This window comes from Glycine soja, chromosome 13 (genome assembly GCF_004193775.1).
Source record: "Glycine soja cultivar W05 chromosome 13, ASM419377v2, whole genome shotgun sequence".
NCBI classification, from domain to species: Eukaryota; Viridiplantae; Streptophyta; class Magnoliopsida; order Fabales; family Fabaceae; genus Glycine; species Glycine soja.
The window spans coordinates 26854840-26873714 of NC_041014.1; the positions used below are offsets into that span (position 1 = coordinate 26854840).

The 18875-nt window shown below is 32.6% G+C and overlaps 2 protein-coding genes across 2 annotated transcripts; both read left to right on the plus strand.

Annotated features, from left to right (window-relative positions):
- The first annotated feature begins 1030 nt into the window (after positions 1-1030).
- Positions 1031-9686, plus strand: LOC114382789 (probable leucine-rich repeat receptor-like protein kinase At5g49770). Its single transcript, XM_028342404.1, has 19 exons — positions 1031-1206; positions 1478-1609; positions 2438-2558; positions 2672-2743; positions 3415-3489; positions 3601-3672; positions 3917-4081; positions 4176-4250; positions 4822-4893; positions 5002-5073; positions 5188-5256; positions 5472-5546; positions 5875-6009; positions 6347-6831; positions 6939-7094; positions 7191-7327; positions 7559-7778; positions 8324-8559; positions 8970-9686. Exons 2-19 carry the CDS (start codon positions 1525-1527, stop codon positions 9441-9443), a joined length of 2796 nt encoding a protein of 931 aa, XP_028198205.1. The 5' UTR covers positions 1031-1206; positions 1478-1524; the 3' UTR covers positions 9444-9686.
- Positions 9687-15903: 6217 nt separating this feature from the next.
- On the plus strand, positions 15904-18110 carry LOC114382407. The gene is made up of 2 exons (XM_028341793.1): positions 15904-16380; positions 17826-18110. Exon 1 carries the CDS (start codon positions 16021-16023, stop codon positions 16351-16353), a length of 333 nt encoding a protein of 110 aa, XP_028197594.1. The 5' UTR covers positions 15904-16020; the 3' UTR covers positions 16354-16380; positions 17826-18110.
- The last annotated feature ends 765 nt before the right edge of the window (positions 18111-18875 follow it).

Genomic DNA, 18875 nt, shown 5'->3' on the forward strand with positions numbered 1-18875 from the left:
ATACAATAATAATAAACATATAAAAAAAGTGAAAATAAGAAATAGCACATAAAAATAAGAGATATAAATACTAAAATAAGGGATATATTTATTTATCTTCACAAAAAAATTAGTGAAAAAGTACAAACATATAAAATTAGAAAATGCAAAATATGAAATTTTGATAGAAATACATTGTGACTTTATTAAAATAAGGGGTTCTAACATATACGGGTCCGCCCCTGACAACTACTATGGATGTATGACAAATTTCTTTCCCTCCGAATTTTAATCTGCATACTTAGAAGATAAAACAACTTAGTTTCAGTTAATCTACGTCCTTTGTGGTTTTATTTTTGTAACATTTTACTCCCATTTGTTTGATTATATAATAATGTCAACTCTACGTAAGAAACAGCACCCTTTTATTTTTTTGTTAATCTATGAGACAATACGTTAAGTAAACAGTAATATGTAACAGCTATAAATAAAAAAATTAACCTCTTTTTTCTTAAAAAAAAAACAAAACTGAAGACGTATGTTTCTGTTAAAAAAATTGTTCGTTATTATTGTCTAGTGCATAACCATATGTCTCCCTCGCATCCACTTTGTTGGCCTTCCAACTCACTCAAATACAAAGATCTGAAGCTGCTTAAAGCTGTCCAAACAACTATGCAATTATCTATACTTTGAATCCCTTAAAAAAAGGAAAACCTTTTGTTTATTCTCTACATTCCGCGTGCATAGTTGTGCACAAAGCTATTTGTTTAGAATATAAAGTTGAACGTGATGATAAATAATAATACAAAGATTAGATAATACCAAGTCATCTGATCATAGACTACAATGAAATATAAGTTTATTAATTTTTATAATAAAAATTTTAAAAGTCACATCAACATTGGCAATATAATATTTTTCACTAACATTATATAAAAATTAAACTACGATAATAATAAAACTTGTTATTATTATTTTTATCACCATTAATTATCATGGACGGCAAGCTTGGTGGCCAATTGTCTTATAGTACAAGACCATTTAATTTTCATTTTGCCGTGAACAAAAAGCAGGAGGGGAAGTTTGTAGATGAAGCAAGACCATATTCAGATGGCAATCTACTATACTAACAAAATGATATTGCTTATCTTCCCACCGCAGAAATGTTCCTTGCTCATTCCCTCTTGTTTGCACATCATCAATAAAAGAATGCAATGAATGATGATGGTTGGTGACCACCGTGTGGCGATATTTTCTATTTTTATGTTTTGGGATTTAGTCATTCTAACCGTTGAAAAATACATGCAAAAGTCATTGACTAAGTAAAAGGTATTAGTTAATAGTTAGCCTTAGCCACCTTGAGGACGGGTTTGGTCTTACCATCTTTTGTAGATTCAGTTTTGTCATACTATCATGGCTTTGCTTTCACATTAAAAGATGATTGCTATAGATTATTGGTCCACTTTGATTATATTTGGTGATCATTGCTCCCATCCAGAAGTTTCATTCTTCCATTTCTGATCCAACATAAGAAAATATTGAGCAATGGACCAACAACATAAAGTGATTCCTCTGCTGCTGCTTCTTTTCCAAGTTCTGCTTGTAGCATCACAGACAGATAGTCAAGATTGTAAGTTCAATTATACTTTTTTTTTTTAATGTTTTGCTTACTTTGGTGTTTGATCTATATTTACCATATATTCTTTCACATCTCATGAAAATAAGGAATCTTTTCCAATTTTTTTGGGGTTGCTCTTGAATATGGTGAGGTTCAGCTTTGTAACTTTGTATTTTGGAGTACTTCACTTCTATGCAACAGTACATCATAACCAAACATTAAAAATAGAGAAATTAAATTTGCACAACAAGGCTGTACAACTTTTTTACAACCGTGAGAGAAACGTTTAATAAGACGGATGATGTAACGGAGAAACAGAAAAAAAAAGTGTTGAAAGAATTTATTGTAGGAATAGTACAATTCAAGAAAATATAGATATGCGGTTGAAATTAGGTTATGCTATGCCTTCTATCTTCAAGATGCCAAGACTGAATTTTGATTGCTATTAAAAATGACAGTTAATCTGTTCATATCATTGACTAATGTGCAAACTGCAAAACTGTTGTTCTTATATTGGAAGCTCCTTTGCTTGCTGCTAATAATGCTTACCTTATCTATTAAAATTAAAAACAGGTTGTACAAAAAAATAAAAGAAAAACATGATGAGCATCATATCTTAACTATTGTAGCAGCTTTTCCTTCATAGTGAATTGACTACAAATGTTGCTTTCTATAGTTTTCACTTTTCATAGTAATTTGTGGTTTTAGACTATAGAGACAAGTGCAATCACTAAGACAGGAGATAGATTAATGAACACTAAGAAGTTATGTAGTTTTGCTAATTGAGAATTCAATTTCTTTTTGACATTATTTTTATGTAACTAAATTGTATGGCTGCAGATTCTGGCCTAAATTCTCTTACGGAATCCTGGAGTAACAAGCCACAAAATTGGGTGGGTCCAGATCCTTGTGGCAGTGGATGGGATGGAATTCGTTGCAGCAATTCAAGAATTACCCAATTGTTAGTTTTTTGGTTTCTTTGCTCTCTTCAAAGTTCAAAGGTTGTTTCATACTACTTTCTATTTATTTAAAATAAAATAAATCTGAAAAAAATTAAATTGCTATTATTTTCAGGAGACTGCCAGGCTTGAATTTGGGAGGCCAGCTGTCTTCGGCAATTCAGTCTTTATCTGAACTAGATACTCTGTGAGTTGAAATTATTATTATGCTTAAATGTTTCTGAACTTGTGATTTGTTGGATAAGATTCTTCTAAACTGAACTGATGTCTAAAGTGAAATAGCGTATATAGTACTGTACACCCTTAATCTAAAGATAGATTATGATCTTAAATCTTAAATTCTTAATTAATCCACTATATGATTTAAAATGTGATGGATACTTCGTTACTAATTCTGTAGTTACATTAAAAGAGCTTTGTCCTGATTTGGTACTGTTTTCTTTTGAGAGGATGATTTGTACTCCTTCAGTCATACGAATTTTTGTATATGAAGTTGCCAAATCATTTCTCTTAACAAAATGCGTAAGTTACAGCAACGTCCTTTGTTTTTTTAACCATTGCATTCACCTCCCTTGTGGGGGGTGTCATTGTAAGATCTGAGGGAGTGTCAGTGTAATGTTTTCAAACATATAAGAGGATGTTAATGTAATGTTTTTATACTTAAATATAGGAAAATCAAAACGGATGGAGTTATGTGTAATTTGATAAAAGTTCAGGAGGTGTTACTGTAATTTGCTCTAACAAAATTCTACAGAATAACCACCCAAAAGGACATTTTATTTTGACTAGGCTAATTGTGGATGGCATGCAATACTCAGTTGAAGCTCACTTAATAACAAGGTGTTTTTGTTCATGTAGGGATCTTTCTTACAACACAGGCTTGACAGGAACAGTTCCACAAGAAATTGGGAATTTGAAAAAGCTAAAATCCCTGTAAGCTAGGCAGTTTGTCTTCTACTAAATAATTTGAATACACACGGAACTTTTCCCTTACAAAATTTAGCATGCTTTTTGATCTGTTCCTTTTTAACTGTTTTTCTGCAGATCATTGGTTGGTTGTGGTTTCTCTGGTCGTATTCCGGATTCAATAGGATCTTTAAAGCAGCTGACATTTCTGTAAGGATTCCATCTTAACGATTCTGCTAATTCCTTACAGAAAAATTATTAGAGTCCAACTTATTTCAATGTAACAAAGGATGATGCTTCATATAAAAGTATGGAACATCCTTTGTTGGGTGTGCAGTGTGCAACTCTGGATACAATGTTCACTTCCTAAAATTATCCAACTTAATTCGAAGCTCGATCAATGTTTCATTAATGGACTAATTCATGGAAAATTTATGTGTTGCTTTTCATGCAGAGCACTTAATTCTAATAATTTCAGTGGAACTATACCACGGTCTCTTGGCAATCTATCAAATGTTGATTGGCTTGATCTTGCTGAAAACCAGCTTGAAGGGACTATTCCTGTCTCTGATGACCAAGGAAGACCAGGCCTTGACCTTCTCCTTAAGGCACACCACTTGTATGTCAACTCTCATTGCCAATCTTCACTTGATATATATTAATTATCATACTAGCGTGATTGAATTACCAAATATTATGTTCAATACTTGCAGTCATATGGGGAGCAATAAGCTCACTGGTACAATACCAGAAAAACTTTTTAACTCCAATATGATTCTCGAACACGTGTAAGTCTCATTGCATCTTGTACTATTTCTTTTTCTGGAATTTCGCAACCTAAATAATGGCATGGAGAGTTAAGTGTCCTCATGTCACAACAAAGTGAATGAAAGTATAATTTTCAACTACATGATAATTTTTACTTTTAACATGACTTAGTGTCTGTTTATTTTTAATAGGTTTTAAATTAATTTTTTACTCTAATTTACTTTTTAGATTCAATTTCATCTTTTAATTTTTTCGGATTCAATTTGGTCTTTTAATTTTTAAAATTAATTTAATTTGATATTACTGTCTAAATTGGATCAACGGTGATAAAAAATCACACTTTGTGACAGTTTAAATAAGTTATTACATGATTTTAAATGTCACAAAATACACATTTTTTAACATTGTCAATTTAATTTAGACTATATAACAAAATTAAATCGATTTTAAAAATTAAAGAATCAAATTGAAAAAAAAAATAGAGAAATAATTTAACCTTTTATACTGGTAGAATTGGTTTTGAATTGTTAAACATGAAATATTGACTATTGTTATAGACTCTTAATCACCCCTTGATACTCTTTTTGCCAGGCTTTTCGACCACAATCAACTAGAGGGTGGCATTCCTAGATCCCTTAGTACTGTGAGCACATTGGAAGTTGTGTAAGTATATTGTGGACAGTGTCAAGTGACTATAGTCACAAAATTATGCTATCTCTGAATTTTTTGCTATGGCTTTTCTTTATATTGAATATTTTCTGTTGACCACAGGCGCTTTGATAAGAATGGATTAACTGGGGGAGTGCCTGCAAACTTAAACAAACTCGGAAAACTAAGTGAGATGTAAGAAAATCAAAGAAACATGCCCAATTAAACTTCATATTTATATGTAAAAGTTGTCTTTATTTTCCTATAGAATCAACTTTACTAAGGCAAGGCATGAACTTTATCTTGCAGCTATTTATCTCACAATAGTCTGAATGGCTCTCTGCCCGATTTTTCTGGAATGAATAGTCTCACCTATGTGTAAGTATAAAATATAAATACTCTATTATATTCTATTGATTGCAACGAAAGTTTAAATGAAGTTTGTTGTAAAATTTTAATCATGTTCCCTAGAAGAAATGCATACAACAATATTTTCTCTCCACTTAAATTATACAACATGCAAAACATATGCATATGATTCATGCATAATACAATGATTTTTAACTGTGTCTTTTACGGAAAACTATCTGCAGGGACCTGAGTGACAATGATTTCAATGCTTCTGATATTCCCTCATGGGTTACAACTCTGCCAGGACTAACAACAGTGTATGTTGTTCCTTCATTCCCACATTACCTGTCTCTAATTCTCTCGAATAATACTTCTTGTAAAAGATACACGTTGTGAAGAAAAAAAAAATATTCATTTTAACTAGTAGTCGGAACAACTCTTTAAATGTACAAACATCAAAGGGGAGAGAAAGTTCATTCTTGGGGTATAATATTTTATTTTCCTTTAGATGAGAAACACTTGTCCTTTTATTTGTAAAACAAAACATTAGAGCACAAAAAAGATGTTGATATGCCTATATGTAATTCAATTATTCCTCGGCTTTATGAACAAATGATGGTTATGAATATTGAAATGTGGTAACAGAATACTTGGGCAGAACCGGCTCGGTGGCGCATTAAATCTCAGTCGCTACAGCAGTAGTCTGCAACTCATGAATTTGGAAGATAATGAAATAACAGAACTTGACCCAGAAAACAACTCACCAACTTTTGAGCTAAGGTAAGCTTCATTATTTATGATATCACCTTTTTTCTCCAAAAATAGTTTGATTACTCATTAGTCTCTACTTGTACAATCTGTACATTTTAGTCCCTACACTATACCTAGAAACTACTCGTTTTAATCTCTATACATAACTTTTTAACTCATTTTAGTTTCTACAATTTTTGGACAGTAGAGAGTAAAAAGTGTAGTTTCTATTTGTGGAGCCTAAAACATAAAGATTGTGCATGCATAAAGAGTTAAAGATCAAATGAGTAATTAAAACAAAACAGAGAAAATTGTTCAGCTATTTGCATGGGTTCAAAACTGAGGCAGTTATCTATTGTTTTTGCAGACTAGCTAACAACCCACTTTGTCGTGAAAGTGGAGCTTCTGAAAGGAGTTACTGCAAAGTTCCAGTACCCAATCCCTCATTTTATTCAACACCAACAAATAATTGTTTACCTTCACCTTGCGGTTCTGATCAGGTTTCGAGCCCAAATTGTAAATGTGCATTTCCCTATTCTGGACTTCTTATATCAAGAGCTCTTAGTTTCTCAAACTTCAGTAATGCAAGTTACTATAGGGAGCTTGAGCAGTCTCTGATGGATACTTTTCGAAACCAAAGCATTCCAGTGGATTCAGTTTCTCTTAGTAACCCCTTCAGGAATACTATTGATAATTTTGAATTGACTCTGGACGTCTTCCCTTCGCAAACCGATCGCTTCAACACAACTGGAGTTTTAACTATTGCTTTTCTGCTAAGCAACCAAATTTACAAACCCCCAGAATTCTTCTCCCCTTACATCTTCAAGGGTGCCAATTATGAATACTATGGAGGTGAGATTTTGTGTCTCATTACGAACTAACAATACCGAACTCTTTGTCCATTGTTCTATCTTATAGTGCTCTTTCTCCTCCCTAACTCTCACTCTTATGTCATTTAGGAGAACCAAAAGGATCAAAGTCATCATCACATGTAGGGGTTATAGTTGGTGCTGTAGTTGCTGTTGTGGTCTTTGTTGTTCTAGCATTCTTTGCAGGGATGTATGCCCTTCGCCAGAAAAGAAGAGCAAGAAGATCTGCAGAGTTGAACCCTTTTGGTAAGAAGTGATTGTTGCAACCTTTGGATGAATTTTGTTCCTTGCAAGGAATTTTTCTAGTAGTCTTTTATTGATTCAATGTCATCATAAATGCAGCAAATTGGGAACAGAATACGAATAGTGGCACTGCTCCTCAGTTGAAAGGAGCACGATGGTTTTCTTTTGATGATCTAAGGAAATACACCAGCAACTTCTCAGAAACCAATACTATTGGATCTGGAGGCTATGGAAAGGTTTTTACTTTTTACTACTGGCATCTTCTGCCTATCCTTTTCTTTTTTAATCTAAGAATAATATCTTATTATTGGCCTATTTCCTTGATGTTCCTAAAAGAAATTCTTACATCCTTTCACATTTAAAGAAATTCATTTCTAACACTAGCTTCAGAAATATCCTAGTATTTTCCCAAATTATTCTCTTCTTGTTTACTGCTTTACATGGTGTAATTAGTCCTCTTTCGCAAGGTTTATCAAGGAAATCTTCCCTCTGGGGAGCTGGTTGCCATCAAACGGGCTGCAAAAGAGTCTATGCAGGGTGCTGTTGAATTTAAAACTGAGATCGAACTTCTATCAAGGGTCCATCATAAGAATCTCGTCGGTCTTGTGGGTTTCTGTTTTGAGAAGGGTGAACAAATGCTGGTGTATGAGCACATTCCAAATGGCACTTTAATGGATAGTCTCTCAGGTACTTTCAATTCCTTCACTACTCAGACTCAAATATATAAATAAATGGGGATGGAGTGAAGAGAATTTTTTTCTTCTGTAAATTTATAGAATCTCATTTCTCTTGACTATTAACAAGCAAACCTCTTATATGCCCATTTCATTGTAAATCACCACAATTGTTCGTAGTACTAAAATGGACATATTAAGATCCTGATTTTAATACAAACTTGTAGATGAATAACAATGGACACGCTGTCATCAGAAATATAAAGTAATGGCTTCTTCTTCATTACCAATTCTAAGACTAGAAATCAGTGTGTCATGGAGAGACTCTGATAAGAATTTACTGGAACATAACACAAATGAGTAATATAGCTCAGTCACAAATTATTAACTTTATCCTTCTGCTAGACTGCAACTACTTACATCTTCAGGATTGGGGCTGTAGTTACTACTGATATACTTTTACAGCAACCAATTCAAAGATTCAATTAAACTGAAGTCTATCAAGTTGTCTGGCACATTACTTAAATTATTTTTCTACATTTGACTTTGCCTATGCAGGAAAGTCTGGCATCTGGATGGATTGGATAAGGAGGCTTAAAGTAGCATTAGGTGCAGCCAGGGGTCTGGCCTATCTTCATGAACTTGCTGATCCACCTATCATACACAGGGACATAAAATCAAGCAATATCCTACTTGATCATCACCTCAATGCAAAAGTTGCAGATTTTGGTCTCTCTAAACTTCTTGTTGATAGTGAAAGGGGCCATGTCACTACTCAAGTGAAAGGGACAATGGTTTGTATAGAATGCTTTGACTCCTACTTTATGAATCAGCACACATCTTTGTTTAAGAGAGATATTAAGTTTAATAAATAGTGACCGAACTTTTAATAATTCAAATGGTTCTCCACCTTTAAAATTTCACAGTCATGAAATCAGCTTTTGCTATGTAGCCACACAATCAAACCAATTTATCACAGGGAAAAAAATTAAGAAGTTTTAGGGATACTTGTAATTTGATAGTGTCAGGAAAAGCTTAGGTACAAACACAATCATACCTCCACTTAAGTTGATTTCTCTTCATAAAGTATGCTTGGTATAGTGCTTAGACTATAACAAATTAATGATTTGTTGAGACCTAGCTTGAAACTTGATATTTACCAGAGGGATATCTGATGCAAACTTAATTCCTTTTATTCTCACAGGGTTACTTGGATCCTGAATATTACATGACCCAGCAGTTGACTGAAAAGAGTGATGTATATAGCTTTGGAGTGCTAATGCTAGAACTAGCAACAGCAAGAAGGCCAATAGAGCAAGGAAAGTATATTGTAAGAGAGGTAATGAGGGTAATGGACACATCAAAAGATTTATACAACCTTCATTCCATTCTAGACCCAACCATAATGAAAGCAACAAGACCAAAAGGTTTAGAAAAGTTTGTGATGTTGGCAATGAGATGCGTCAAAGAATATGCAGCAGAGAGGCCTACAATGGCTGAGGTTGTAAAAGAGATCGAGAGCATGATTGAGCTTGTTGGATTGAACCCCAATTCTGAATCAGCTACAACATCAGAAACTTATGTGGAAGCAGGTGTAGGAAATGCCCAACATCCTTACCGGGAAGAAGATTTTAGCTATAGTGGAATTTTTCCATCCACAAGGGTAGAACCCCAATAGGCTTTGGTATAATTTTCTATTTGTAATTCTTTTCCCTCTTCAAATGCAATGCCTGAGATCTGCTGTGTCAATTTTGGATTCAAATCAGGCGGGTGCTTCCAAAAAAACTTGCCCTTTGTAGAAAATGAAGGTTCAAGTTGAATTTTTTAAATTGATTATTGGAAGGTTGTACTTATATCTTTGTTCTCGACTTGTAAAATAGTTAATAAATTTTGAACTGCTGTAATATTTGAATGAATGTAAGTAAGATATTCAACGTTGAATTTTCCAAACAAAGCACGTCTGTTTTTCTATCCGTTTTTTAGCAATTTGATTCGAGTCACTTGACTAAGGACCCTATTCAACTGAAGATAACATTGACAGCAGACAAATACTTGAAAATCCAATAATTCCTTCCCTTGATCACCAAAGAGTACTTAGACATCACATGTTGCATCTTTTTTCATGTAGTACTTAACAATGTGTTGTGATTTATGAGTGAATCAAATGAAACTCTATCATGAGAACTGATAATTATAACAGTTGACTATGTATCTATTTATAATCTATAAATCCTGAGCTGCGAAATAGTACGCTTACATTATAGTATCTTTTGCCACATTACATATTTCCAAAAAAGCTGTTACGACAACAATCAATGTTTGATCAGTTACAAAGACCAAACAAAATGAAGCCTTCTCCACATATCAGTCCATTGCCTATACCTTCCATCATATCTCCTCCTTTGTCTCCTCTAAAACTCCCCAATCTCTCTCCTATCGTTCCTTAGACAGTTTTTCAGATTTAACTTTTTAAACTAGCTATTTTATCCACATATCTATGTGCCCTTTCTTTGTTTTCCACGTTTTTTAGTCAAAGGAAACATAATAAATATGATTGAAAACAGGTTTTGCCCATGGAACGAGGGAGGATTGGAGATTCACATATAGTGGCATGGTAAGCCTCGGCGCTGGAACAAACAGAATAGCTCTGCTCAGTGTTGCTAGCTGTTGGACTTCTAGTAAGTTGGTTTCCACCTTACTTTCTGAAATCCTACTACATAGTACATACAAGTATCAATTGATGGAATCCCACTCATACTCCTTATTGATGTCTCAGTTGCACTTATAAAGGCTTTATTCTATGTCTATTAGTGTCTAATATGATTCTTTTCTGATGTGTTGACATAGAACGTGGGAGGACATTGTGAGACTTGGAACACAAGAATCCTTGGTCCAGTTGTAATCCGGGGACGACCAAGGAAGTGGGATTTATCCCTGCAAAAATGGACTTATCAGGTTGCTTAGTCTTTAGTTGCATTAGTTGTTTCAGTTACAAAGAAAAAATTATATTAAGACATGCCAATTCTTTAAAAAGGTTGGACTGAAAGGAGAGGCCATGAATCTTTGCATCTCCAAATGGTATCTTTTCTGTAGAGTGGATGCAGTCAACATTAGTGTCACATCAAAATCAACCACTTTCAGGGCAAGACATTAGAGGTAATGCATGGCTCACTCAGGCCCAAAGTCCCTTATATTTGGTACTAATTATTTGAGGTACCATGTACCTCGATCTTTGGTTGAAGAATTTGGGGAATTTGGGGAAGATAAAAAATAAATTCAATTGTAAAGCTATCAATGAGGTGTGTCTGTGCTGATGTGTCTGAGTACCGCCCCGATATTAGGAATTGGCACATTTTGAGCTACGGGAAAATCACAAGAGCTAGTGTTGAGTTTGGTTTCATCAATAAAGCTTCTATTTGCCAATAAATAAAAAAATCATTTTCGTTTCTCTTATTTCTCTAATTTCACTCTTACTAAGTTTTTTCCCTGATCCATAATTTGCAGATTCTTTTGTAAATATTAGTCTTCTTTAACACAATTGAATCATTGTTCCTATGTTGTGTAACATCTTATGTTTCGTAAAATAAATTAAAAAAGATTTTATTTAAAAATAAATAAAATTTTAAAAAATAATGAAATTTTTGTAATTAAATAAATAAGAAGAAATAATTTTATTAATTAAAATAATAGTTTTAAGATAAATAAAATAAATATATGTTCTTAAAAAATAAAAATGATGTTTTAATTATTTATTTGATATAAGAAGTAAAATAGAATTTATTTTTAGGTTAAATTTCTCATTTGCTCCCCATAATTTCATGATTCATATATTTTTAATCCTTATAGTTTGAAAGTGACTTTTTTAGTCTATATAGTTTACATTTTAATTCTCTTTTAGTTCCTGTAGTTTGAAGGTGATTTTTTAGTCCTTATAATTTGTATTTTAATTTTCTTTTAGTCCTTATAGTTTGAAAATGATCTTTTTAGTTCCTAAACTTTATATTTTAATTTCCTTTTAATCCTTACCATCAAAATATGAGTAATATTATCAATTACAATTAACTACAAAAATATTAATAAGTAATTTCTAACTAATTTATCGCAAGATAATTTATAACAAAAAAATAGTTGATAATTTATAACTAATTTTTAGCTAATTATTTTTATATTTTTTTTGTAGGAAGGACTAAAAGGTAATTAAAATATAAATTATAGGGATTAAAAAGATCACTTTCAAATTATAGGGACTAAAAGAGAATTAAAATACAAACTATAAGGACTAAAAAGAATATTTTTAAACTATAGGGACTAAAAGAGAATTAAAATGTAAACTATATGACTAAAAAATCACTTTCAAACTATAGGGAATAAAAAAGGTAAGAATCGTGAAACTATAGGGACCAAATGAGTAATTTAATCTTCTTTTTATAAAATAATAAAATAAATAAAAGTAGAGTAAATAATAGGTTGAGATTATCCTAGTTATAAATAGAGATATATTAGGTTAGTTTTTACATTTATGAGATATGTCTTCTTTCAAATTCGTTTTTTCTTCCCCTCTCCCAAAATCCTCTCTTTCCCGCATACACTCAAACTTATCCTAGTAAAACTACGATCTTGGACTCGCTAACCGTTGAATCATCGTGAAATTTGGATACCAAGTTTGGAACTCATTTTCACACATCCCCACCGTCGGGATTTGTGAAATAATATCTGAAGTGAGAGAAATGTCCCTCACACGTAGCTCTTTTTTTCCCGCATACACTCAAATCTATCCCAGTAAAACTACGATTCCAGACTCGTTAACCGTTGGATCGTCATGAAATTTGAACACCAGGTTTGAAACTCATTTTTGCACATTCCTACTATTAGGATTTTCGAAATAATGTCTTTGGTGGGAGAAATATCCCTTGTACGGAGATAATGAAATGGAGACTCCAATCCCTCATCTTTCTCTTTAACGCTTGGAAACCTTAGCAGAGAAACCGGAGGAAAAACTTGAGAAATCTTGGGAAACCACTAGAGATGCCACTATCACTATTGAACTACACGCGTTAGCTCGCTTAAAGGTAAGCGATGAGTTTATCGCAATTCGGGTTAAAATGAACATGTGTAAGGATCCTTAGAGGATTAATTTGCGATTTATTTTGGGATGTTACTCCCCATGTTGTGAGAAACATTTTTGTACAAATTTTTTATATTTTGGACAAGATCTACTAGATTAGCATGATAAATTGCTATATTAAGATCATGAAATTGTGATTGAAATTATGAGTAAGTGACAAATTGAATATGTGATGAATTATGAAATACATGTGTATTGAGATGTTATGTGCATTGAGTTGTGAGCTATGAACCATACAATCACACGAATGTAAGACCCTTTAAGGGCGATGAGTTAATGCGTGACTAGTATTGTGATGGGAACCCAACTAGTTTAACACTTGAGGCGCGATGAGATAAAATTTATTTTGAGAACAATCGAGGAGTCATGTGTTTTGTACAGTTCATAGATAGAGTCTGCGTGCTAAAATATTTTTTGGGTTAGACCTGAATCATGAGGGAGAGGCCCTGATGGACTCTTTGAAGTATAGGCCTTGAGGGTAAATACACTCAGTTTGAATGTTCCTTGAAGCCTATGCTAATCCCATATGGTTGGAGTGTTCTTGCAAAATAGAGTGACCTTGACTGGTCTCCCTATGATTTTATCGAGTAAGAGTGACTTGACTTACCAATGTGTGGTCTGTCTTGTCATGTACTCCTAGGCACCCGACAAGATTTTTCACTCACACGGTACCACATTGCATATAGGATTGAGTCTTAGTATATTTGTTGCATAACGCTTGTTTATTGATCGAATTGATTAGTTGAGTGATATTGTGTGTTGATCCTTGAGTACGTGAATGATGTGAAAATGTGTGAGATGTGTAGTGTTGAAATGTGATGTTACGCAATAAGTGGTGAAATGACGTGAGCTGTGTTTAAGTAAGTTGTATTTCATTTATATGATACGTATATATATGTTGTCTCATTTCTCTCTATTAGTTAGGAATGTGATAACTCACTCCCTATGTGATGTTTGTGTTTGGATACTGTGATGATCTCAAATTTTATATTCGTGGGAGCAGATGGTTAAATGAATGACTATGAAGAACCTCATGCTAGAGGACACTGGAACACAATGTTCTAATAGGATGTGACATTGAGACATGTGGTTCTGTATTAATTGTATGAAGTTCTGGACATGTAGTTTTTATCATTTTGTTTCACATGCTGAGTCTTTAGTTCATTCTTTGGAGTTTTAATGACCTTGTTTTGAGCTGGAATTATTTTTAATAAGTTTTATTTGATAACAATAAAGTGAATGTGATCCATTTACCCATATGAATTTGTTTAAGTGATTTGAATAAAATTGATTTAATTAAATTTTAAATTTTTATATGTTTTTCTTAAGTATATGTATGTTGGAGTAGAAGGTATCACATCTTGGGTTTTGTCATGTTATCTTACAGTTGGAGCCATGATGACCGAGGGTGAGGGTGTCAAAGTTCTAATCATTATCTTCTAAAGACATACTTCATTATATCTTAATTTTTTTTCCTTTCAATTTATTCTCCTTGTATATTATGAATATCACGAATTATAATACTTTAAGTTGTAATTTTTATTTCCTTTCACAAATATAAGACTCATTATTATTTTTTCATCTATTGTGTGCCATAATTATAAAAATTCTCTTTGTTCTAAAAAATGTAACACCTTATTCATCAATTCAATTGCCATATAAAAGGCTAGATTTTTAAGTTTTATTATCAAATTATTCTTTTGTAATATTAGAATAATATCTTTAATTACATAATAATACACATTTAAGTCTTCATTGAGCATGTCTCAAGCTCAACAAACATTTAAAGATAGACACAAATAAAATTTCCATTTGAGCAATGATACTTAAACATTCAATTAACACTTTTTATATCTATTTATCTTTTCTTCTTCTTCTTGTTACATCACATGACTATTATTTTTCCTTATTATTTCTTTCTCTTTTTTAGGTGTATATTAGATGTATCCATTTAGTGCATGTTTGGTTTCTAATTAAAATTGTTACCATGTGTGTTCCAATCCAGATTTAACTGATAAAAATAAAAAACAAGAATTCCGATCCTTTTGTAAAAATATTTTTTCCTCAAAAGTCATTTTTTACTCGATTTCCAAACATCTTCTCTAATATTTTCCTTTGAGTAAATTACACATGTATTCCCATAGGTATAAGAAAATTATACATATCTCTCATTCTTTTAAAAAATCTACACGTCTCTCCTAAGATTTAATGAAATTACATATGTCTCCTTAGGGTTTAAGGAAACTTCACATGTCTTTCTTGTGTTTTTAAAACCTACACAAGCTTTCTAAATGCGTCTAAGAATTTGACTATAGTAAGTCATGCGTGTTGATAATTTTGATTAAAAATAAAATAAAATAAAATATATTTTTTGTCCTCATAAATATGAATAATATTTTTGTCTATTTCTTATTTTCACAAAATTTAAATCTGTTATTTTTTTGGGCCGAAGCTAGTTCGGTATTTTGAACCTATGTGTACACTGATATAGAAAATGCCATATTTTTTTTATTTTTTTACATCGGTTACATGCCCGAAGCTAAGTTCGGGTACATCCGAACCTACATGTATGCTATTGTAGAAATGTTAAGTTTTTCAACTTTTCTACATTGGGTATATATATAAGTAACATAAAAAAATTAAAAAATCTAACACTTTTTATAACAACATATATGTAGGTTTGAATGTACTCAAACCTAACTTCAAGTAAAAAAATAACACATTTAAATTTTGCAAGTTCAAAAAATAGGTAAATTTTTTATAGTAATAAATTTTGAATATTTTCATATTTATAAGGATTAAAAATATATTTTATTCTTTTTAATCAAACTTATTAACACATATGATTTGTTATTATAAAATGTTTGGACAATATTTGAGAGATTTGTGTAAGTTTTAAAAATAGAAAAAATATGTGTAATTTTTTAAAATGTTAAGAAAAATTAGAAAAACAAGTGTAAGTTTTATAAAAAGAATATATATATCTTAAATCCGACCGAATAAGAGAGAGGTAATCTATTGTTTTCCTTTTGGTTTCCTCAAGACATATTCGATAGTCGATAGATATATTGTGTTTTCAAAGTTGGAGTAGTTCCCGTCAGGTAAAAACAATCGAGCCAGCCACCGCCACATGACTGAGAATAACCCCAAAACCCATTACCCTTCTTCGGGTGGGATTCCCAGTCCCAGTGATGATGGCCCAAAAAAGCTTCCAGGGAAGCAGAAGATGCATTTCAACCCGCCAGAGAAAGAGATTCCGGACGCGGCCACTCTGAGGGATCAATGGAGGTATGCCATTAGGCAGTACAGTAAATGGTACTCTCACGCTTGGGGCACTGCCATTCTCGCTGGCACCGCCTTCTTCGCCCTCGGCTGGTTCATCAAAGGAGAGAACCCCATACCCTCTTTCAACTCTAACAAAGACAAAGACAAAGACAAAGACAATCACAATTCTCACCCCTGATGTCATGTGCCCTTCACTTCTTTTCAGGTCACTCCCTTCGATTTAAATTATTTTTTTTCATTATCGCCCAATGTTAGTTGTTAGTTTTTGTTGGTGAAAGGATTTGAACCCACTACCTCTTCTCTCTTCAACCTCCAAGTCAATCTTATAACTCCAATTGAAATTAGTCTTTTGACTTTTGTTTCCATCTTTCAATTCTAAGGCTTTTTGGTTGAATTAGTCCTGATAGTGTAGAAACAGCTTCTAGGTTTGTGGAGAAAGACCAGGTTTCGATTCCTAGATAATACATCCTTTGGAGGAGGGACGGGGAGTTTTAAGTGTGACTAAGTTTCCGATCAAGGATTAGTCCCATAGCTGATCCAAAGGCCCTAATTACGGTGGTTACAATAAAAACGTGTACAAACAACTTCTTGGGTAGTAGTTTGTTGGACCTCAAGAATAGGAGGGAGTTGAAGATGAAAATTTGGGTCTGATGGATGTCTAGTGTTACTCCTGATTTATAGTGTCAAGACTAACGTGGTCTATGAAGATAAAGGTGATAACTGATGTTACAATTCAGTTATGCAGAGGAGCTTTTGTTATGTGTTGATGAATTGTTGTGAACTTTAGTGAGTGTGATACTGTTGTAAACATGTCCTGTCCCATGAAGAGCAACCTACAGTTTCTGGATTGATGCACGCACCGGTCATCATAGCAGTGTCATTTAATGAAATTGGCTCCGAAAGATTGCATGTTTAGCCTCTACTTTCTGTGTTGGTTGTATTGCATGCATTGAGTCTTGGTGCTTTGCTCCTCTGGTGGTACGATAGTTATTTGAAGTCCAAAACATTTTATCATATTTTGTCACTTTGAATGTACAGTATCACAGATAATTTGCAGGCTATAGTCAATTTTGTTTCCTATTATTTTTTGTTTTGATATTCTGGGAGCTGATTGAACTTGGCTGCATATTTTTGTTCCATTCATATGCTGGCTGGAATTGGACTATTTCTAAGTATAATTTCTGTTTTCATATGCCTTTCTCCACTTTTCTGTGAACTGATTGAACTAGGCATCAGTTTTGTAATTAATGTATCACGATTTATGAGTATTTTCATCCTGTTAGTTTAACTGCATGTTTGACTTTTATGCCTAAACCTCCCACTGATCAAATCTGTATGAACAGTTATGTATCTATCTTTGGAGCAAATGGCACTCCTATAGTGCCTTCTCCCTTAGTAGTTATTGTTCTTAATTGGGGGCAGTTTTCTTTTATGTAAAAAATTAAAAGAGGGAAAAAAATAGTATACATGTTAAATGTCATGGTTTTAATGAAAGGATTACATGCTTTTAGGAGTGTTAAATTTTTTTGCCTATCTTTGTTTAACAGATACGTTATAGACTGGAAAAATGAACAGGTCAAATTGATAGACCCTTGTCGACCTCTTAGCCATATTACATCCTTTATTTGTTCATGAAAAATCAAATTGCAGGTACCATTCACTGGAATCAAGCCACACAAGATCTGCTTTTGGTTGACAATGCCCTGGCACCTTGCTTGCAATGGTCTAATAAGGAATTTTGATGTTTATAAAGTCTCGTGACACAGTGGTTATTTTGCTTCTCTTGAACTAGTTTCTGTCGCTGTTTCGATATGGATGTAAGGCAAAAGATTATGTATATTCGAATGCTTTCGGCATGGAATGGATGTAAGGATAAAGATTGTACATATTCAAATGCTTCATCCCAACTTGTAATTTATGGGTGATTATGGTCCATTTAGGTTCAAGTTGTTGGGAAAAAAGCACACACCTCTTCATTACGCCCACGATGATGAGAAAAAAACATAAAAAAACAACACCAAAAAAAATAAAAAAATAGAAGAGATTCAAATCTTATTTAATGTGATTCGGCCGACTACATCTACAGTTTCATTATCAGTATTTTTGGATAAATTTGATACTTAGGGTGGTCATTCTTTGTTCAGGTTAGATGATTCTTTTCATCTAAAAAACTTTTATTTATAAACTTAGTATCTTAATCTTAGAAGAAAAAATAAATATTTAATTTATCGATCATATCTTTAAATCTAAATCACATTCTAACTATAAAATAATATATTTCTAAATCTTAACAATATTTGCAAATGTAATTACATTCAAGGAAACAATTACAACCATAACCAAAAATCAAAGAATGTGAAAAACTCATGGTTGTCAGTAAATGAGTGTTGGAAACATACTCTAGAGTATCTTTTTAAATTATTGAAAATTATAAAATTAGCAAAGGTTTAGATTCATAAAATTTTGTAATTTTCATTCAACCAAGAGAGTTCAAAATAGTGTGATAGTGTGTTATGACAGTATTTCTTAGTAAATAGTAACCATATTTGTTGGTTAACAACACTTCCTTTTGAAATAATCACTTTATCAAGTAACTTCCCTTTTTTTCGGTTAACAACACTTTAATTAAATCAACGTTTAATCTAATCACCATCTCAAGTCTCAACAAATACAAAACTTATCTGACGTGTCCACTAATAG